Source organism: Triturus cristatus, chromosome 7, assembly GCF_964204655.1.
Source record: "Triturus cristatus chromosome 7, aTriCri1.1, whole genome shotgun sequence".
Classification (NCBI taxonomy): Eukaryota; Metazoa; Chordata; class Amphibia; order Caudata; family Salamandridae; genus Triturus; species Triturus cristatus.
In genome coordinates this window covers 713,334,762-713,357,635 of record NC_140590.1, presented here as the reverse complement: position 1 = coordinate 713,357,635, position 22,874 = coordinate 713,334,762, and the positions used below count along the sequence as shown (strand labels likewise).

The 22,874-nt window shown below is 45.2% G+C and overlaps 1 protein-coding gene across 3 annotated transcripts in view; it reads right to left on the bottom strand.

Annotated features, from left to right (window-relative positions):
- Positions 1-2,352: 2,352 nt before the first annotated feature.
- The window catches only part of SLC38A10 (solute carrier family 38 member 10), a 399,402-nt gene continuing 378,880 nt past the window's right edge, over positions 2,353-22,874 (bottom strand). For all 3 annotated transcript variants that reach the window (XM_085617390.1, XM_085617392.1, XM_085617391.1), the window contains 2 exons: positions 9,820-9,990; positions 2,353-5,452 (listed from right to left, as the gene is read on the bottom strand). In XM_085617390.1, the coding sequence (XP_085473516.1) occupies positions 3,957-5,452; positions 9,820-9,990 (1,667 nt within the window). In that variant the 3' untranslated portion in view covers positions 2,353-3,956. The remainder of the gene's footprint in view (positions 5,453-9,819; positions 9,991-22,874) is intronic.

The window sequence follows — 22,874 nt, the reverse complement described above, 5'->3', positions numbered from 1 at the left end:
TAATGCGCCCTATCGTATCTGGCCAATAGCGCATGGGTGTTGGCGATATGCCATATATTGGCTACCTGTGACGCAGTGAGCTTTCCTGACGCGTCCAGTAGCTTTGACTCTTTGTCAGGTGGTGGTGCTTCGCCTGACGCCTGGGAATTTGACCTCTTTCGTGCAGTGGAAACCACTAGGGAATCTAGTGGCGCTGGCCCTTTGATATAGGCAGGATCTGTTGGGGCAGCTTTATACCTTTTTTCTATGCGTGGGTTAATGACCCTGGCCCTGACTGGGTCCTTAAAAACCTCTGGCGCATGTTTTACCACCCCCTTGAGCATAGGTAGTATGGAGGTAGACCTATGTGCGGTATCAAATGTGTCGAGGAGGAAATCCTCCTCCACTGGGTCAGTGTGCAACTCTACCCCGTGATAATGTGCCGCCCTCTGAAGTAGGTGGTGGAAACCTAGTGAGTCTTCCGGTGGAGATGGCCTGGAAGGATAAAGGTCATCTTGTGGGACGTCTGGAATATCTGGGTTATTGTAGTTGTCCCATGCGTCTGGGGATCCTGTAGGGGTGGGGTTATGGGGCACATCCCCTGGATCGTGATATGGGTCCCCCTGATCATCGTCTGGAGACAGGGTCGGAGAGCGATGAGGTGGGGGCGGAGGGGGCAGGGGTGGAGAAGGCGGAGGGGGCAGAGGTGAAGAGGGTGGAGGAGGTGGGGAAGGTATTCTGAAAGGGGAGGTAGCAGAGTCCTTCCTCTTTGGAGGTGGAGGCGGAGCCGGTTTATCCAAATGTCTCTTTTTGGAAGAGAGTAGCAAATGTCCAGTTTTTGGATCATTAGTAAGAGTTTTTTGTAAGGGATCCGGTGTAAACAGTTCCTGTGACAATGTTTGTTCCGTCCGCGCCGAGGTCTTCAGGGCCGATGACTTTTTAGGCTTGTCCGTGCCGTGCTTAGCACTGGGCTTGGGAACCTCCGATTTCTTGGTCGGTGCCGAGGTGGGCTTCGGCGTGGAAGTGTCGGTGCCGAGGGCCTTATGGGGTTTGGTCGGTACCGAAGATGGCGTCGGTACGGAAGCGCTGGGTTTCGACACCGAGGAATTCGGTGCGGAGCTCGGTGTCGAGGTAGAGGCCGGTTTCTTTTTCGGTGCCGAGGTGTGTTTGTCGGCACCCCTGGAAGGCTGGCTCCAGCCCGAGCCGCCAGAAGGCTTATTTGGCTTCTTCACCGGGTCCGAAGGTGGGTTGTGTGAAGCAGTGTCTCTGGTCTTGCCTAGGCCCGGAGGTGAAGGCGTGACCGAAGCCTTTTTGGGTGTCGGCGCAGGTGTGAGGGGGGTGGGGGGGTATATTACTCACGACCCTCTGCGCCGGGGTGATGTCCTCTACATCGGAGTCGTCGGAAGTGCTGACGAGGTCCTCTTCGGTGTGCTGCTGTCCCGGATCTTCGACGTCGTCTCCGAAGATGTCGACTGGAACGGAGGTCGAGGAGTGCGCCATGTTTCGTCTGGCTCTTCGGTCCCGAATAGTCTTTTTCGAGCTGAAAGACTTACAGGCCGGACAGTCTCGAGCCTTGTGTTCAGGGGAGAGGCAGAGGTTGCATACCTCATGAAGACCGGTGTGGGGGAATTTCGACCCACATCGAGAGCACTTCTTGAATGGAGTTCTTTCCATCAGCCGGGACCGCAGCTTGGGTAGGCCCGAAGGCCGCCGTCAACGACTGGAACCGAAGATTTGTCGATGAGAAGGTGATTGAGGATTCCGCTTCGATCGTCAAACTGGAAATGTTCGGAACCGGAGCGCGAAGATTACATCCGAGCCCGATGGCGGAAAAAACAATCTGAGGATGGAGCCGAAGCCCATGCGCAATACGATCCAAAGGAGGAGTCACCGACCTCGTGACTTCCAAAGACTTTCCAAGAGGAAAATCAAACTGCAAACATCCAGGCCCAACACCAGATGGCGATCTATGCAAAAGTCTGTAATCTGCAGCTCATATGCCTCGAACATTACGTTTTTGTGTTGAACATAATTTGCTCCTTGGACTTCTGATCAGCCCAGCACCAGACACTATAGATGTCTGAAAAAGTGATAGGATGTAAAGATATAACAAATCCCTTATTCCCCCAATCTGCTGCATGTGCCCCAAGAGTAAATCATGATGTGCTTAACATACTGTAAGTGATGTGCTGTAATACACGTTCAAAATTAAGAAAACTGCTCTACACACAGGGGTTTATAAAACAGTAGAAATGAAAAGACATGTAGTATCACTTCTTTGCTGCCTGTCGAGATTTGCAATTTGTGCTCCTTAGGTCTTTGATAAACACATTCTAGTCACTGAACTTTGACTTTTAAACGCTCACACTTCTAGATGTTGGACAGTTTTATTATTTTGGCAGTATCAGGCAGGTGCCAGCAATCATTTTCTTCATAAGAGTTAAACTGAGAGGCACAATCTTGCTTCCAATCTAAAACCAGGCTGTTGCTGAAACACATAAATTAGCTCTTTCCACTAAAATGTAACGGATTTCAGTGAAACAACAGCATACTGCTAATGCTTAGATGTCAAAAATTACGTTCAACTTTAGGATGGTTCTAGAACTGCTTCCAGGGCCCGCCCAACTGAAATAGGAATAAAAGTTTATCAAATGCATTAAACATCTGCATTGTGTACCAGAAGTCTTTATTATAGCAAAATAGTTACTAAAAATAAACTAGTTTCTAAAAACAAGGGTAAACCTGAACCAAATTCCAAACTTCTTACTCAATTCTTTTACTTAGCTGTGACCAGCCCAGCTGAAAAAATAAAGATATTTTATGCTGCTTTTAAAATATTTTTTTTAACTCTAAACAAAATTTAATTCTATTAAAAGTGTACTTTGAACATACTTCTGACACCTTATCCCTTTACTTACAAATAAAGATGTACTGGCCGCGTACAAGACTATTTCGCCACATGACCCAACCCATCAATGGCATCAGTAACGCCATTGATATTTCAAATGCCTTGACATCAGCTGGTACCCAATGACTTCATTTAACTGGACACTGGGTGCCTAATATTAAATAACCTACAGAAGCAGCACTTAAAGCTGCCCAGCTCTGCTAGTGACTCCAGACTAGGTGTGGACATAGCGCAGGTTATTGAAGAATCATCAATGTTAGAACTCACTACCATATCTGATATTTTTTTAACCAAGAAATGTCGGCATGGATTTTCAAAATGATAAACAGAAAATATGATTATACCATATAAAGAGCACCGACCAGCAGATGGCTGAAGGGAGAGGCACCTGGGTTGTAAACCCTCTAAAATACGACAATGCCAAACTGAAACGTTATGCCATTCACTCAGACTCTGGAAAAACATTTGTTGGATGTTGAAAAGGATATGTACTTTCAAAATGCTGTTAGGCAAATATGCCCAGTCAGTACTGTACAGTCAATATAGCTTCCATCAGCAGCATCAGCATGGTCAGGGGGAGCAGGGGAGGAGGAGGAATGGGAATGGGGGGAAATAGGTGGCGGTTGAAAGGCATTGTCAAAATCAGCATGAAGCCCCTAACTTATGGTTTAAAATCGCAGATTTTAAAGTGTTCCCACTGATTGCAAACACTTCCTGGGGGAACAGGAGCACTTAGGAGTAGAGTACGAAAAGGACGGCAAAGTCTGTGTTGAAATTGCAGTAAGCCCTTACATGTGGAAATAATTAGTCTCACATTGTAATAAGCACAAAGACTGTGAGCGGATGTCCCACAAGAACTTAATAAACAGAAAAAAGAAAGATAACAAGGTTCGACAAACTGAGAAGAAGTCATGGGAATTCCGTGGAGGGAAGACACTCCCTCCTTCTGCTCTGGAGATGTCACAGCGGCAGGGAATGGCAGGATTTGGTCGTTGGACACTAGTCAAGCGGCGTGTACCACTAGTACACAAAGCATGCCCTGATCGCTCAGTATTTAAGCATGAACAGTTCATTCTTCATTTTCACTGGCATGGATCTGTTGGAGTTTGCGGCTATGGATCAAGTGTATGGCCCCTTCGGCAGCCTGATGCAGGCTCTGCTCCAGAGCGCTGCGCAGGCCATCCACCTTCACATCGGGGATGGGGTTAAGGTGGATGAGGGAGGTGTCATCAACAATGCCTGACTTCTCAGAAGATGGCAGAGCCCTCCGCCGCCTTCTTAGCTCCACGTCATTCTGAAGTTTCAAGTCTCGATTTGGCTTGATTTGTTCATTCTCCATTTGTGGAGGATCTGCAATGGCCTCCCCCTTCTCTTGGGGCTTATTTTCCAGTTCATTTCCGTTTATGGCCTTTGCAGGTCGATTATTCTCATGGTTGCTCTCCTCAAGTCTCAGCTCATTGTTTGGCAATTGTTCTTGTCGTGGAAGATCGCGTTCCTCTACCTTGGGCTCTTCTGGAACAATTTGAGCTTGGTTGACATCTGGACCTTGCTGACCAGCATGATCTAGGATCTCAAGTCCCTTCAGGGGGTACTGATCCTTGCCATCAGCATCTGGTGGTTGATTTCTACTGTGTAACTTGGCTTTTGGCTCTTCTATGTGTGGGTCAGGAATTTCCTTACTGCCACGAACAGCCTTGATGTTCCCCTCAGGCTGCATTTGCCTTTGAATTTCAGAGTTGGCTTCCAGACCAGCCACTTTGAGGTGCTCTTCTGCTTCTTGGTGCTCTTTGCCCGGCAGCTCTCCTTCTGGCTGGGCATGGCCCGTGTGCTTAGCTACAGGGTTTTTTACCACCTCTGGCTCAGGAGCTTTTTGGTGGTCCTTACCTTCAAATTTTTCAGCGCTTTTCATAGGCTCTGGCTGCTGAGCATTCAGAACCTCTGGAACCTCAACATGTTTGTTAATGTCCTCTTTCAAGGAATTCTTCCCAAGGTCTAAGGGAATTTTACGCTTCGACTGCTGAATATCTACCATGTGGGCAGCATGTACTTTAGGCTCCTGCTGCTTAACATTCCCTCCTATTTCAGCATGAACATTAGGATCCTGTTTCTGGGCATTCTCATGAATATCAGCGTGAACTTTAAGCTCCTGTTGCTGGCCATCATCAACATGAAGTTTAGGTTGCTGCTGCTTAGCATTCTCAATAGCAGCGTGCACTTTAGGCTCCAGCTGTCGGGCATTCTGAGCAATATCTGCAGGATTTTTTGCCTCCTGATTCTGGATATTTACATTAGGAAAGTCGGCAAAAATATGAGGTTTCTCTTTGTGGGCATTCCCATGGTCAGGAAGGTTAACAGGAATGGCAGGCACTTCTGGGTCCTCTCCATTAGCCACTATGACTCCATCTGCACCTACGTTTGCTTGGTCTGCAGGCAGGACAGCTTGTTGCTTTGCTTCAATAACTTTCTGCCCTTCAAGCTCGTCACTCGCAGGTCTTGCTACATTTGGTTTTCCTTCCTCTTTGCTTTTCAATAAAGCAACAGCTTGCTCCTGTGGCTTGTCTGCTCCTGAAACAGAGAATTGGCAGGTTTTCAGTGTTCCCAGTATGCATTTTCTGGACATTTGTGAAAATAAACATAGTTTTTTTAATAATGGCTCATGGCGGTCTTTAAGTACTTGTAAAACGGCCTGCCCTGACACTGCTCATCCCACCCATCCTCAGCCCTGTCCAATACCCCTCAAATATTTAAATATGGAGACCCACACCCAATTCAGTGAACCTCAATTGTGATTGTAAGCACTCACTCATAGTTCAATATTGAGATCTCATATCACACACATCTGGGCCAGTACTACAGAGTGATGTTTAAAACAAGCACGTGCAATGCAATAGGTCTCGCATTACTGATAGTTTGAGGTATTAGCGTTGCAAATAATAATGCAACGCCAATAGCTCATACTTTCAGTAATGCGAGATCTAGTGCATTGCAAATGCTTGCGTAGTGAGCCAGGAACGAGCACTGTATGTCTCGGTGCAGTATCGCAAGCTACTCCTAGAGGTCCCTAGTGAGCAAGGCACCAGCACTGCATGTTTCGGTGCAGTACCGCAAGCTGCTCCTAGAGGTCCCTAGTAAGCAAGGCACTAGCACTGCATGTCTCGGTGCAGTACCGCAAGCTGCTCCTGGAGGTCCCTAGTGAGCAAGGCACCAGCACTGCATGTCTCGGTGCAATACCACAAGCTGCTCCTAGAGGTCCCTAGTGAACATACTTTCAGTTATGTGAGACCTAGTACATTGCAAATGCTTGCGTAGTGAGCCAGGAACCAGCACTGTATGTCTCGGTGCAGTATTGCAAGCTACCCCTAGAGGTCCCTAGTGAGCAAGGCACCAGCACTGCATGTCTCGGTGCAGTACCGCAAGCTGCTCCTAGAGGTCCCTAGTAAGCAAGGCACCAGCACCGCATGTGTCGGTGCAGTACCACAAGCTGCTCCTAGAGGTCCCTAGTGAACATACTTTCAGTAATGTGAGACCTAGTACATTGCAAATGCTTGTGTGCGTGTGTAGTTCGAATTGGCTGCCCTTGTGAATGGGGAGCAAGTGAGGCTTCTTGAGGTGTAGTGTGATGTAAGTGGGGCATGGGAGGTCGAATACGAATCTTGCAGCGGTGTTCTAGAGTGTATTAGTTGTTTGGAGATTCCAGTGTAGGTGAGTGTTGCCGTAGTCAAGTCTGCTGGTGATGAGTGCTTGTGATACGGTCTGTTCGGTGTTCTGATGTAACTTTTTGCTGATTTTTCACAGCATGCGTAGGATGTGGAAGCAGGAGGTGCACACTGTGTTGACTTAAGCCGTCATGTTAAACTTGTTGTCTAGGATGATCCCTAGTTTTCTTGCATGGTCTGTTGGTGTGGATGTTGGTCCTAGCTTCGACAGCCACCTGGTGGAGTCCCATGGGGAGGTCTTGTTGCCGAAGATCAGTACTTCCATCTTGTCAGAACTGAGCTGCAGGTAGTTGGTTCACATCCAGTCTGCTACCATGGTCATGCAGTTGGGTTCTGGCAGTGGTTGTTTTGTCCGACAGGGAGGGAATGAGGTGGGTGCCATTGGTGTAGGAGATAACGGTGATGTCTTGGGATTGGATGATACTGGTGAGCGGTGTCATGTTTATGCTAAAAAGGGTGAGGCTGAGGGACGATCCCTGTGGGACTCCGCATATCAATTTTTTAGTCTCTGATGTGAAGGTGGCAGCCTGACCCCTTGGGTTCTACCCGTGAAAAGGGAACAGATCCATTTGAGAGCAGATCCTTGTATGTCAATCTTGTGGAGCCTTCTGATGAGCATGGTATGGGAGACACTGTTGAAGGCCGCAGAGAGGTCGAGCAGGATGAGGGCTGCTGTTTCTTCTCGGTCCAGGGAGATTCAAATGTCATCGGTAGCCTCTTTTTCGGTGCTGTGGTTCTTTGTGGATCCTGAGTAAGTGTTGTCTGTGTTCGAGTTGGGTCGTGAGTTGCTTGTTGATGGCCTTCTCAATCACTTTGGCAGGATAGGAAAGCAGAGAGATGGGTTGGAAGTTGCTCAGTTAATTCGGATCGGCTGTGGGTTTCTTGAGGAGGGCATTGATTTCTGCTAGTTTCCATTCATCCAGGAAAGTGGCGGACGTAATGGGGGTGTTGATGATGTGGGTCAGGTTGGTGCTGATTGGTGATGTTCCCAGGTTGTAGATGTGATAGGGGCATGAGTCAGTAGGGGCCCCAGAGTGGATGGTCCACATGATTGCTGCTGTGTCGTTTCTGGTGCGGGTTGTCCATTCAGTCAAGTGGACTTCTTCGATCGCTGGTGGATAGGTTAGCAACAAGTTCTCTGGGGTTGGGTTGGTGTGCAAAGTTGCTGTAGATGTTTGCAATTTTGTGGTGGAAGAAGTTGGATAGGTTGTCGCAGAGTTGTTGGGAGGCAACGATGTAGGCAACAGTGACTGTGGACGAGGTGAAATTCTTAATGATCAAGAAGATCTCCTTGCAGCTATTGGATCTTCCTTCGACGCAGTGTTTTCTTCTTGGTGTCAATTATTTGCTGGTGATAGCGTCTGTGCACAGCTTTGTACATAATTCTGTCGGTGATGTTGCGGCTGGCTCTCCATTTCCTTTCTAGCTGTTTACAGTATCGCTTGGTGTTGGGGATGTCTAGTCTGTACCAGCTGGCCGGCTTGTATGATCTACTATACTTGTTAGGTTTGATGGGCGTGGGGAAGTCTGTAGAGTTCCTGATTCAGTTGTTGATGTCCTTGTCTAGGTTGTCTGTGAGGTTAGGTTGTGCCAATCTGAGGGCACTGAGTCAGTCTACCTCTGAGATGAGATTCTGCCCCAGATGCAGTTTAGAATGCTGAACCTAGCAGCGGTGGCTGCCTCAGAACGGGGGTAGCGAGGCGGGAAATGAATAATGAATAAAAAAAAAAAAAACGAACCTTCGCCGCCGCACGTCTCTCCTCCATCCTCATCTCACTGCAATGGCAGCACCAGAAGCATCCAGGCTCCCAGACTCTCCCTGCCAATCATACAGCGTTGTACTAGGTCTGAGCAGCCTGTTTGGCTCCTCAGTCAGTGCTTGGGCATGCTCTTCACCGGGCTGTGTAACACAGCCAGGTGGAGAATATGGTAAGTGCTTAAGACTGTTTGGCTGACCCAAGAGGGCCGAAAAAACACACGTAAGGAATGCAAACCACTCCCCACACTGCTCTGGCGAGCCCAGTCCCACCGCGACCTGGCTCTAGACCGCACAGAAAAATAGAATGATAATAACGTCTTGTTGTTATCATTTTATTTTTTGCACAGCTCAAATAGCAGTGGGGCGATGCTCCTCCACTTTAGTGGAGGATTCGCCACTAGAACCACGTACGGGTGTTGACTTGAAGTGTGTTGATTTGGAAGTAGATGATGAAGTGACCGTTCCATGTAAGCTGTGTGGTGGAGTTGTATTTGATGCTGTCGCTTGTGGTGAAAATGGGGTCTATTGTGTGTCTTGCAGTGTGTGTTCGTTCTGGGGCGAGCTGGGTGACTCCGTTGTTGCTAAAACTTAGTAGTCGAAAGACAAGGGTTCCGCTCAGGGTGAAGTTTTCTGACATGTGAAGCTTGAAAGGCAGTTGTTCCATTTATGGGGTGGCGTTCTCTGTGGATCGTGTGCATTTGATGGATTCGCTGTAGAGGATAGTGAGTCCTCCTTCTGGCTTGTGAAGGCGGTCCTGCCGAGCGATCTTGTAGCCCACTGAGATTTCCATGGCAATGTCGGGAGCACATGAGGGTCTCTTTGATAAAGAGAATGTCTGGTGCGTCGCTACTCAACAGGCCCCATATTTTGGTTGTGTGTTTGATGAGTGGTTGTGTGTTGAGAAGCATGTATGCAAGGGAGTGTTATAGGGTTGCGATGAAGGCGCTGTTGGTGCTTGAGTGGTATGAGTGTTGGTACGGGGTTTGAGGGCGTGGTTAGTATTTGTGTGGAGGGTATGTGGCTGCTGGAGAACCGGCAATAGGTGCAGGTGAAAGCTCCTACCGTGGTGTGAGGTTCGCCACAGCAGCAGTTGGGGGAATGGCATCTGGGGTCTAGACACCCGAGAAGTAATGCGGAGTATCTGCTCTTCTAACCTGACTAGCAACACTGTTTGCTAGTCAAAGGCTGAAGTTTACACAGAGCGCTTGCAATGCACCCAATTTTGACTTGCCTACTGTCACTACGTGTTACTACTGTTACTACATGTTATTGGCCTTAGGTGTACAGAACTACCATACCTGGTCTTTCTTTTAAAAAGCTACCTGCCATGTTCTCTCCTGGTGTGCGAGCCATTTCCACACTGAAGATGCACTTCAGTGTGTCACTCACACTCAGGCTCTTATCTGTCCACTGTACCGGAAATAATAGAAAATAATGGTCTCGCCTGAGGATCTTACCTAGCTTTTCGTCATCCTCCTCCTGCCTCTGCTGGTGGATTTCTTTGTGTTGCTCTTCGATCACAGCTAGCAGTTTCTCCTGCTGGTCGAGTAGACGTTTCTGCTGCACCTGTTGCTCCTTGATAACCTGCAGTAGGACTGCATGATCCAGCATTTCTCCCATTCCAGCTTCTACAGTTAAAGAGAATAAATACTTCTCCATGAGAACTGTGATAATACAGAAAAAGACAGACACACCAAACAGTTTTGAAAAGGCGCAGGCTCTAAAGAACACAGGACAATTACCCAAGAGTTGTGCATTGTTGTTATTTTTATAGACATTACATTTGAAAATGAGGAATAGACCTGCCTTGTATCATACACTAGACAAAGGCAGTCAGGTTGATAGAGAATTTGGGACATTTAAGCACCAGCCTTTGAATCTGAAACAGGGGTAGGGCATAGAGAACTCAAAGTCAGGCTAGGACATGTGACAGACTCTGCCTCAGCTCTTAGCACTTCACAACCCTAACTTGTCCAACAATGTCCCAAATCCCCCACAGGCTACAGAGTGTCTACATTGACATTACAATGGAATGTTCGTTCTTCATTTTCTTCCACTTTCGAAAATGTAGGTGAAAAGGTCACCCTCCGATGGATGTGGTTAAATATCACAAATCTGTTTATTGAGATGCCCATGAACATGTTTCCGAATTATGACATTAAGCAGTCTCAAAAATATGGAACTTACTATTGAGGGGCTGTCAACACCTGGGTATCCAATGTCACCTATAATGAACCCCCTATCTCGACCACAGATGGCATCCAGGTCTCAAAGACTCAACTTTTATGAAAACTACCAAGATCTCTGTCTCTCACACAGCTCTGAATGGTGTGTTTGTGTCTCACGCAGGGATAACGTTACTTACACAGTAAACGTCTGTTCTTGGCATGTAAGCTATAGATTCACATGCTGTGCATTCTCCTGCCAATCTAGTGTTGGGTCTGGATGTTTGCAGTTTGTTTTTCTTTGAAGAAGTCTTTTTCAGTCACGAGGTAGGTGACTCCACCTTTTGGTGATAGTGCGCATTGACATCAACTCTGTTAAATTGTTTTCCCGCAGGGGGTGAGAATGGAGTTAGAAAGAGTAGAATAGAGATGTTCATGCGTATGTATGTATACTAAAGAGAGAACTGCAGTTGCTACAGGTACAGATGTTCACTGGGTAAGTAACATTATCGGTTCTAGGCTTGTGAGCTGTAGATCACATGCTTTGTATAGACTACATAGCAGTAATCTCCCAAAGCGGTGGCTAACCGTTAGCTGTTAGAGTTGTCTGAAATAGTGTCTTAAGTACTGCTTGGCCCACATTAGCTCGTTGTCTTGCTGATACATCTACACAATAGTGTTTTGTGAATGTGTGTGGTGTAGACCATGTACAGCTTTGCAAATGTCCACTATGGGAATGTTTCCTAAGAAGGCCATAGGAGCCCCTATCTTGTGAGTGGAATGCACACTAGGGGGTAGAGTTAAAGTGGTGGTGCAAAAGCAACAAAAAGTTGTTTGGTCTTCCGAAATGATTGTGTTCTTTCGATGTAGTATAACAGTGCTCTTCTGACATTTAAGGTGTGTAGTGCTCTCTCTGCAACAGTATCAGGTTGAGGGAAGAATATGAGTAATTCTACTGACTGATTTATGAGAAATGCAGAGACTACCTTAAGTAGAAACTTAAGGTTTGTACGTAGAACCACTTTATCTTTGTGCAGTTGAAAAAATGGTTCTTCTATGGTTAGTGCCTGTAGTTCACCCACTCTCCTTAGTGAAGTGACTGCAATGAGGAAAGCGGTTTTACAAGAGAGAAACTGTGGCTCACACCTATGCATGGGTTCAAAGGGTGGTCCCATTAATCTTGTGAGAACTATGTTAAGATACCACACTGGGGCAGTCTTGGAGGTATAACTGTTTTAAGTCCTTCCATGAAAGCTTTAATTACGGGCACTCTGAAAAGCGATAGATGTTGTCTATTTTGTAGGTATGCAGCAAGATGTAGCCCAATGAAGCTGTAAGCCAATCCTGACTGCTGCAAGTGTAACAGATAGCAGATAATGTTTTGTATGGAAGCATCAAGAGGGTTTATGTGATTGTTATTTTAATGAATAACAAAACGGTTAGATTTTGCTGTGTAACAAGTTCTTGTGGTAGGCTTTCTGGCCTCCCTGATGATGTTCATACAGTCTGGTGGAAGGTTCAGATAACCAAACTCTAGGACTTTGTGGAAATATGGATTTTTCCGGTCAGTTATGTCCCCTATCTTGGACCCCAACGGTTCTATGTGCATGTTACAAATACATGTATGTTCCCTCCAGTTCCAGTTATGAAGACGCAAATACATGTGCGTCCACCGTTAACATGTCCTCTGCTGATCCGCCATGAATGGGCCAGATATTCCATTCCTAAGTACGAAAGGCCACCGCCTTTATATGGTTCACTTATGCCATTTTTCAGTCCAGGCAAGTAGGCCCTGATTCTGTCATCAAGCTTTTCTTGCTTTCTGTCTCTGAAGCTCCAGTCCGAGCCTGCATCTGTGACCATGAACTTTGTCTCATTCTCTGCGCGGCTCACGAAGCCTGACATCAGCCTGCTGCCTGCCAAAAACTGTATTTCACCTTCGAAAATTATCTGCTCCGCTCCCTGCCCAACGCATTCCTGTCTAGTAGCTTAAGTAAACATTCTACCAGCTACCAGGCAAAGGCCCGGCTTCTCTGTCTTTATGCAAGTAATTCATAGCACTGTTACCATGGAAGATTCCTGCCCTCGCATCTAGTGTAGACACTTAGACGCTTGTACACGCACTAACAGTCAGTATAGTCAGTATAGAATAAGATTCTACTCCAAGAAGGTCTCTCTTTTGGATAACATAGTTCTTTAAACATAGGATGTTAGATATGATTTGGGATTAGGTTGACTTGACCCTCCAGACTTCTGTCGCCACATGTAGAGCTAAATGTCAAGTCCCCTTCACCCCCTAGTTGCACGTCAATCACACGTCATGCTGCTGCGCGCGCATTTCTGCCAAGTATTTCTGCTGACGTTGCGAAATTCTTTCATGTAACCACCCTCTTATGACATCACATCTGATGACGTTCTGTAAACACACCCAGTTACGCCTATCTTTGCCACGTATGAATATATTATCTCCACTATCAATTGTTACGCCTCTTGTATTGGCCTCACTGTAATGCTTATTGTATAAAAGTAATTGATTATCAATAACGTATGTACTTCACTTCCTGAACCTTCGTGGTGATGGAACCTGGAGCAACCGATTATAATCGACCTCTGGAATAAAGCCCATTCCGAACCTCTAATACCACGGATTCTGCCTCTTATTTACTGAGCTATTTCATTATGTTTCTGTACCAAATTAAGTCCCGGTAATTAAATTATTTACCACATAAATGGCGCCCGAACAGGGACACTTTCTCATCTCACGCGCCGGCGGTGCGTTGCAGGCCCGGTCTCCTGCCACAGCTGGACGGACAACAACGCGTACCAGCAGGATTTCCTGTATCTCCCTCCGGTCAAGCGGGGGCGACTGAGGCTGCGATCAACACCCAGACGAGGCGGTGAGAAGTGCGAAGTATCCCGACCAGAGCCTAGCTGAGAGAGCAAGATCCGAGGTATACAGAGGCCCACCAGTTTCCGAAGTCCCAAGTCGAGTCCAGTCTCCGCAGTGTTCGAGTCGAGTCCAGTCCGGTTCAAGTTCAGTCGAGTTTCTGAGGCCTTCCGTTTCCGAGCTACCCGGTGAGTACCATTGCTGGGGAGGCGTTCTGGCGTGCACATAAGTTGTGCCGATCCAGACGGGTTTGGGTACACAAATCCGGTCTGCACTGTTTCAGCAGTGTATCTGTACTGTTTAGCAGGATATCTAGTATATCAAGTATAAAATTCAGAATAATTCAGTTCAAGTCGAGTATCATGTTTAATGATTAAGTTTTTCTTAGATCATCGTCATCATCACTGTTGCTCAGTTAAATGTTAAATGTTTATAGTACGTTCTGCATATTGTGGTATGAATGACTGTTCATTATTGTGATTACTGTATTAAGTTTGTTTAAGATCAAGTATCAGATCAGTTCTCAATATGCCGCTCTTTTCGAAACTAAGACAGATCACAACTAGAAAAGGGGTACTCGAAGAAGCTGTTCCCATTCCTCCTAGGGACACTCCAGGGTACTTCATGTATCATAAACATGGCCTAGACGCCATATTATTTCTTGATCTATGGGTAGACTATACTAAGGAATTACCAGAAAGTCAGAGGTGGCCCGCAGCGGGGACCTGGGATGCAGAGTGTATCGTGAAAGTAGAGGAAGAATTATGGAAAAGGAAAGCTAGACAATCACAGAAAGACGCCATTGAATTATGGCGTAAAGAATCGTATAGACGTACAGAAAAAGCACGTAGACAGGAAGAGAAGAGTAAAGAAAATTCAAATGAAGTCCGAGAAAATCTATTAATTAAAGAAGGTGCACGAGTGAAATCAGAACAAGTAGACAGACAAAGAAATGCCCTTATGAATGGTATGTATCCCCTTCTGGCTGAAGGATTACCTAAGGCTACTCCAGGGATACCAAAAGACTTGCCAACCCCATTATTTCCAATAAAGGTACATCCTAAGGGGCATCCTAGAACCGCAGAAGATGTTTTTCTTTCCTCATATTTAGATGACGCAGCTCCCGAGTATGCTAACCCCGCCCCACATAGACCGTTGGCCGGGGTGGTTCAACGCCAAGATCCAGTACCTGTAACCTTACAGCATCAAGTTCTGACACAAGTTCCGGCAAGCACATCTGTTTCTGCATCTGTCCCTACAGCTACTTCTATAGCTGTATCCACACCTATAGTTGCTGTATCACGTTCAACGAATCCTTTCACACCCGATACCCCAGATGGGGCTATCGGAGGTGCTACCAATATCTTTTCTACGCCACCTAGAATAAATAAACTTACTTTTCAAGAGTCAGCACATTCACGTACCCCCAAACTCATAAATGCCCGTACGCTTAAGGAACTTCTTATAGATTGTAGATATGACCCAGTGCCCGGAAAAGAGGACGAAATGACCCTAGCATCATTACGTATCAGACGAGCCGCAGTGTATTTAGGGAAATTACCGGGAATGACTGCACATCTAGATAATATATATCATTTTGTCCAAACCGGGCGAGATACTGAATGTATTAACAGAGCTATGGAATACCAGAAAGTGGAAATACAGGGGGAACTGTTGCGTTTCCTCATAAATTGTGTGATCAGAAATCAAGACCGACCGGGGGTAGACCCGGAAGCAATGCAAACTCTTATCAGATGGAGCCAGAATATATCAGAAGGGAGACATGATAAGCAAAAATGTATAATAGCCATGTGCAGAAAGATCCGTAAAGAAATAGAACGCCTACACGAAGAAAGATTAGCGGTAGGCCAGTTCGAACAAAGCGAGGAAGAAGCATCAGGACTGCCCACAGGACAGTCAGAAACTATAGCCTATGTAGGTAGAAGAAAATATTGTAATAGTACTAGATGTCTTACTGATCCGATACGTCCGATGTGTCTAGAAAATAACAGGAAATTTCAAACACCAATAATAAATATAAGGTCTAACGAGCATTCATTCCAAGCAGCAGATAAATTACTCCGAGAACGAAGGGGTTATCATTTTCTCGATTCTATGGATGAACAAGAATTAGCCAGGTCAGCCGTTCATTGGGTTGACAGTCCCGGGAAGTATAGTGATGACACAGTAGCGCACACATTTTTGAATCTCACCCCAGATGAACAGCGTTTAGCTGGGATTTATATGATTCAACAACTTCTTATACTATATAAAAGCCAACATTCAGATCCTGGTCCCTTACCTGATATATTGACCGAATTACTCACGAATAGATGGAGAGGTTCAGGTACTAAGCTAATTAAAGAAATACTAGAATCAAGAAAGCAGTACATTCTTTTTATATGCCCAGAACATGTCTCACTGCCCATCAAGGAAAGAACCATGTATTACATGGACAGACAGAATCCCTTACGAGAAGTGCACCCAATAAAGGGCGAGGACAATCAGTTTAAACGGGTATATGTGTATACGCCCATATCAAAAATAGAATTGTTAGAAATGAAGAAAGTGGTACCCAGTCATGACAAAGACCCAGCGGGTTTCCACCGAGAAATTAAAGACATGTTACTCATGGGAGAGTATACCTATCCCGACATTATGACTATATTAAAGGTATTAATGCCTGCTGGCATTTATGAGAAACTCAAGGAAAAAGAGTGGGAGGTAGGAGACCAAAAGATAGATTGGACAGCACTAGAAGCAGAAGAAAAGGCCCGAGGTCCAGGTTCGGGGCTTGGGGACAAAACTAAAGCACTACCAGGTTTACTAGTACAGGTACTGCCACGTTTATTAACCACGAAAAAGGAAGACTGGGGTGCAATTTCAGCCTGTAAACAAAAGCAAGATGAAGACACTAGTGATTTCTATGCACGATTTGAAAAATGTTTTGGTATAAATAGTGGCATAAAAGCAAGTAGCGAATCATACCCACATCTGTTTGTGACAAAATTAGTTGAAAATTCCTTGCCCCAAGTGAAGAATAGAGTATTAAAATTCGAGAGTACATGGCAAGGTAACACTCCATCACAAATGTTACAAATGTTACAGTATCATCACAATAGAATTAGAGAGGAACAAGATCATGAACAAAGACGCATGAAAGACACGAAAATGAAAATGCTAGTCTCCCAGACAGTTCCAGCTGAAGGACATAAAAAGGGTACGACACATTCTGGCGATTTAGCAGGACCTGTAAAAGGGACATGCAACTATTGTAAACAACTAGGTCATCATGTACACGATTGTCCCGTCCTGAAGCGTAATATCGCCACGGGTATTACAAAAGAAAGACCACGGCCACTTAGACAGGATCAGAATGAACAAGGAGCTTTGCAGCATGCACAGTCCATGCCAGCTCCACCACAGACTATACAGTTTGTGCCAGCTGCACCAGCGCTACCAGCTGCTGCCACACAAACCACGACACGACAACTGTACCAGACCGCACAGTATGACTATCCTGATTATCAACGATATGCATGAACCAGCCTAGAGAGGGAAGTTGACTTACCCCTTATCGAGATCCCTGTAGATCAAGAAGGACCTTATGTACATAGTGAATTATTAGGCCAAGACAGAAAATTTTTACTCGATACAGGGGCAAGTCGAACAACTATAAAACGTAGTGAAGTTCCAGGGGCACCCCTCTCAGGCTCACAGAATATTTCCCTTGGTTTTTCAGGAAAACCTATTGTTAATGAAGTGTCACAACCTCTTCCACTTACGATAGGACCTTTGACCCGAACTACAGATTTATTGCTTACTAAATCATGTCCAGAAAACCTGTTAGGAATAAAAACACTGAAGGCTCTAGGAGCTATAATATGTTGTTCTCCGGAAGGAGTAAGATTGTTTTTACGTGATTTTAAAGGTCATTATGTGTCTAGAGACATGGATCCCCGATTGCAGACTTTACCTACGCATCTATGGGCACAAGGCCCTACTGATGTTGGTTGCATGAATATTACACCATATCGAGTTACACTAAAGGCAGGAGTGGTACTACCACGAATGCGACAATACAAGTTACCACCAGATGCTGTAGTGGCTTTACTACAAATCATTGACAAGCTTATTGCCCAAGGAGTGGTTGTAGAAACAGACTCCAATGTATGTAACTCACCGATAATTCCGATTCTCAAACGAACAGATCCGAAGGCCCCGCCAGTATATCGATTGATTATTGATCTACGCGAATTAAACAAGTGCATTGTGCCACAATTCCCTGTGGTCCCCGATATCTCATCATTACTGACAGCTATTGATTCCGAAGCAACATTCTTTACTGTAATTGATCTCAAAAATGCCTTTTTCAGCGTCCCAATAGATCCGGAAAGCCAATATTTGTTCGGATTTAGTTTAAATGGACGTAGCTTTAAATTCTCACGCGCACCTCAAGGATTTACAGAAAGCCCCAGCATCTATAGCCAAGCACTGAAACGAGAACTTGACAGTATCCACATGCCAGTTAACACTGCTTTGCTTCAATATGTCGATGATCTGCTGATCACCGCCCGAAGCGAACCTGAATGTGAAAAAGCATCACTGACGGTTTTACAATTTCTAGCCGAAAAGGGGCACAAGGTGTCCCCTTCTAAGCTGCAATTCTGTGTCCAGCGAGTTATTTACCTTGGTCACTCGCTGTCCAAGGAGGGAAGGCAGCTTACACCCGACCGCATTCAGTTAATAGCTAACATGCCAATACCCAAGACGCAAAAGGAGGTGCGGGCTTTCATAGGCCTCACTTCATATTGTAGACAGTGGATCCCTCAGTATGCATTTCTGGCAAAACCACTCATTCAGTTGACAACACAGGAGGCAGCCACATCGACTGTTCTCCCTTGGACTCAGGAACACACACACGCTTTTGAAAGCTTAAAGAAAGCTTTATGTCAAGCACCTGTTTTAGCAACACCATGTTACAGAAAACAGTTTACACTCTTTATTACAGAACGAGAAGGTACTGCCTTGTCAGTACTCACACAGGAACAAGCAGGAGCACACAAACCATGTGCTTATTTTTCTAGTACATTAGATCCCGTAGCTCAGGCTCTGCCTGCGTGCCTAAAATCAGTGGCAGCGACAGCTTTAGCAATCAGACAAAGCGATGCCATAGTGTTAGGACATCCATTGACAGTACAAGTACCACACGCAGTAGAGGTTCTTGTGAACCGAACACAAACACAACACTTGACTATAGCAAGACTTACAGGGTACGAACTAACACTGTTTCAGCCACATATAGAAATCAGACGTTGTAACACATTGAATCCTGCCACACTTTTACCGGTAAATGGAACAGACCCATTAGCCCACGATTGTATTGATGTTATTACAATCACGACGAAACCCAGACAAGACTTGACAGATGTTCCATTGTCAGATCCAGACCTAACGTTGTATGTAGATGGCTCATGTATGAGAACAAGTACGGGAGAGTTAGTGGCCGCTTACGCAGTCACCACAGACACTGAAATTATTGAGACCAAGTGTATAAATACCTTGTCCGCTCAAGCAGCAGAGCTCGTCGCTCTGACACAAGCCTGTATTCAAGCCGCAAATAAAAAAGTCAACATATACACTGATTCACGTTATGCATTCGGAGTCGTACATGACTTCGGCGTGCTGTGGCGAGAGAGAGGTTATTTAACTTCTCACGGTGCCCACATTCAGCACGGACCCCTCATTCATGCCTTATTAGATGCGATACATCTACCCACTGCAATATCAATTATGAAATGTAAAGCTCATACGAAAATTACTGATATCATTTCTCAAGGCAATGATCTAGCTGACAGAACAGCTAAACAGACCGCTCAAACTCAAAAATCCGACATGACAAAGACAATAGTTCCGACGCTGACACATTGTATGATGGTTAAGGATCCCGCTCTTGATGTAATTGATATACAGACACATGCTACACCAGAAGAAATAAAGAAATGGACGGAATTAGGAGGGATCCAAACGGATCAAGGATGGTTGATGAAGGAAAAATCTGTGTGGTTCCTTCCTGATTCAATGGTCCAAGTTATAATTAACACTGTACATAGTCCTGCCCATCTAGGAGAAAAAGCTATGCTAGATAGCATTCAACATCTTTGGTTCAACAAACATTTACGAGCAGCAGCGAAACAAAAAGTTCGTACCTGCATGATCTGTTGCCAGTTCAACCCAGGAAAAAGCGTTCCCGTAGAACAGGGTGGATTTCAGCCTCCTGATCACCCTTTTGAAGTCCTCCAGATGGATTATATCCAGATGGAACGATGCAGAGGATTCAAATATGTTCTCGTAGTTGTGTGTGCTCTTTCCCGTTGGACGGAGGCATACCCGGTTTCAGATTACACTGCCCCGACTACTGCCAAACAGTTGGTTCGAGAATTCTTCCCACGATACGGTTTACCACGTGTTGTTCACTCAGATAACGGCCAGCCGTTCTCATCCGAATTAATGAAACACGTTTCACTTTTGTTAGGCTATCAGTGGAAATTCCACTGTGTCCGACACCCCGAAGCAGCAGGTCTCGTAGAAAGACATAATCAGACCCTGAAAATAAGATTATCCAAAATATGCAGAGAGAAAGGTGTCGACTGGGTAGTAGCATTACCAGTTGCACTCTTTTACACAAGAATGGTAGCACACTCTCGAACAGGGCTATCCCCGTATGAAGTGATCTTCGGCAGACCACCAAATATGTGGGGGACGCCTATACCACGCAAAATAACTGATATTGACTGTAATATGCTGACAGATTACTTGGCTTCCTTGATGTCTGCACTACAATCTTGTCGTTCACAGGTAGCTGCAGCTTTTCCTGACAACACTGAGGTGAAACCCCATGACGTGGTTCCGGGGGACCTGGTCCTCGTGAGGAACTTTGACCGCAAAACTCAGCTGGAACCTAGGTGGAGGTCACCTCAGCTGGTGTTGCTCACCACAAGAACAGCCGTGAAGATCGAAGGCAGAAAGGGATGGATTCATTCAAGTCATATCAAGAAATTTCATGGACTAAAATCAGATGTGAATACCTCACCTTGTGTGTCTTCACCCATTGACTCAAAACTTCCTTTTGTGGAAAAAAGTGACTCTGAACACTATAAACTAAAGCTTAGGCCCAATCAGTCGAGCAATTTGATTGTTTAAGTCCTCTCCAAGGTGAAGCGGTTGAATTGTCTCTGACATGTATCCCTTGGACCTGAATAGAGAAAACACCCGGAAAATGTTGAAACGACAGGCGTACTGTAAATCACTGCGTAGTCACTGCATAGTGACATTATTAATCTTGTTTTTCTTAAGTCTTTTAATAATTACTGCAAGTATATTGTTGCACATATATTATCCTATTTCTAGACATGTTTACAATGTTACTGCTGAACATTCTTTTAGTAAATTACCTCCGCTTGAGTTGTCATACAGATTTGCGCTGCGCAATAACACTTTTATTAATATGTTACATCATTCCCATCAGGTTAGCAATGCTACAAATTGTTGGATATGTGGCCGACTCCCTCCCTATCAGAATTATAAAGGAATTCTACCTCTTTTTCCATATCCGTTCACACACAACGGCTCCTGTGGAGCATGGTTTAGTTTAATTAATTTCCAAGATTCGAAATCTGCAGTTTATCAAGACTATGGGGTATGGGGAAATCTGAACTTAGTTTTACTTAAGGTCTGCCACCCCAACAAGGAGGGACTTCCCAAAGGAACAGGAACTGATCTAGAAAATGAAGTATATGGATTAGGTAACTTTACGCTTAATCTCCTGATCTTGAATGTCGAATCCGAAGCTACTTCAATTTTGCCCGCTATGTCAATACTTCCAGTAAAAGGTGAATTATGTATAAGAAAGAATGGTTCCATACACATGGGCCATAGTAAATGCACCACTGTAGTAGAATTTAGTGATCAAGGCAAGTCTACATTTAGAGCTTCCCGCCATTCCTATTTCATATGTGATCAGACGGCATATGTACGTTTGCCTCTAGATTGGGATGGTACTTGCTACATTGGATTCCTTTTGCCACCTGTTTTTCTAGCTCCTCCTGATTATCACAGAAATATTCATTTAGTATATAATAGAGTAAGGAGAGATCTCCCAATAGTCGACTACACTGAAACAGCATGGGAAAAATACACAGATTTCAATAAAGGTCTCTTTCCCTATATAGGTACCGTTACTAATAGTAAGCTGATACGTAGATTAACTAGAACCCTTGAAGCAGTAGTGAACGAAACTATTTCCGCCTTAGGAAATTTAACAGAAGAGCAGTCTGCTATGCGGATTGTTGTGCTTCAAAATCGTCTTGTCCTTGACGTCATCCTGGCTGATAGGGGCGGAGCCTGTAGGGTCATCGGATCAAGCTGTTGCATATTCATACCAGAAAATTCGCCATCTGTATATAAGGCCATAACCCGCCTTCATAAGATTGTAAACCAGATACACCAGAATCCAGGCACCTGGACTTGGTCCGGTTGGTTTTGGAGCGTGTTATCAGCCTGGGGATGGAGAGTTCTATCCTTCCTAGGTATTGGCCTTCTCATACTATTCAGTTGCTGTCTATGTCTGCAATGTGGACCAGCGATTTGTGGTCTGTGTGCCACATCGTGCATTCCACATCAAGATTTTCATTCAAGATCCCGGAAGAAGAAAGAAGAACAAATGATGCTATATGAACAGATCAATGGATTAATGAAGATTGATATCTCTTGACGGGCAAGTAGGGGACAAGGAGGGAATGTGGAAATATGGATTTTTCCGGTCAGTTATGTCCCCTATCTTGGACCCCAACGGTTCTATGTGCATGTTACAAATACATGTATGTTCCCTCCAGTTCCAGTTATGAAGACGCAAATACATGTGCGTCCACCGTTAACATGTCCTCTGCTGATCCGCCATGAATGGGCCAGATATTCCATTCCTAAGTACGAAAGGCCACCGCCTTTATATGGTTCACTTATGCCATTTTTCAGTCCAGGCAAGTAGGCCCTGATTCTGTCATCAAGCTTTTCTTGCTTTCTGTCTCTGAAGCTCCAGTCCGAGCCTGCATCTGTGACCATGAACTTTGTCTCATTCTCTGCGCGGCTCACGAAGCCTGACATCAGCCTGCTGCCTGCCAAAAACTGTATTTCACCTTCGAAAATTATCTGCTCCGCTCCCTGCCCAACGCATTCCTGTCTAGTAGCTTAAGTAAACATTCTACCAGCTACCAGGCAAAGGCCCGGCTTCTCTGTCTTTATGCAAGTAATTCATAGCACTGTTACCATGGAAGATTCCTGCCCTCGCATCTAGTGTAGACACTTAGACGCTTGTACACGCACTAACAGTCAGTATAGTCAGTATAGAATAAGATTCTACTCCAAGAAGGTCTCTCTTTTGGATAACATAGTTCTTTAAACA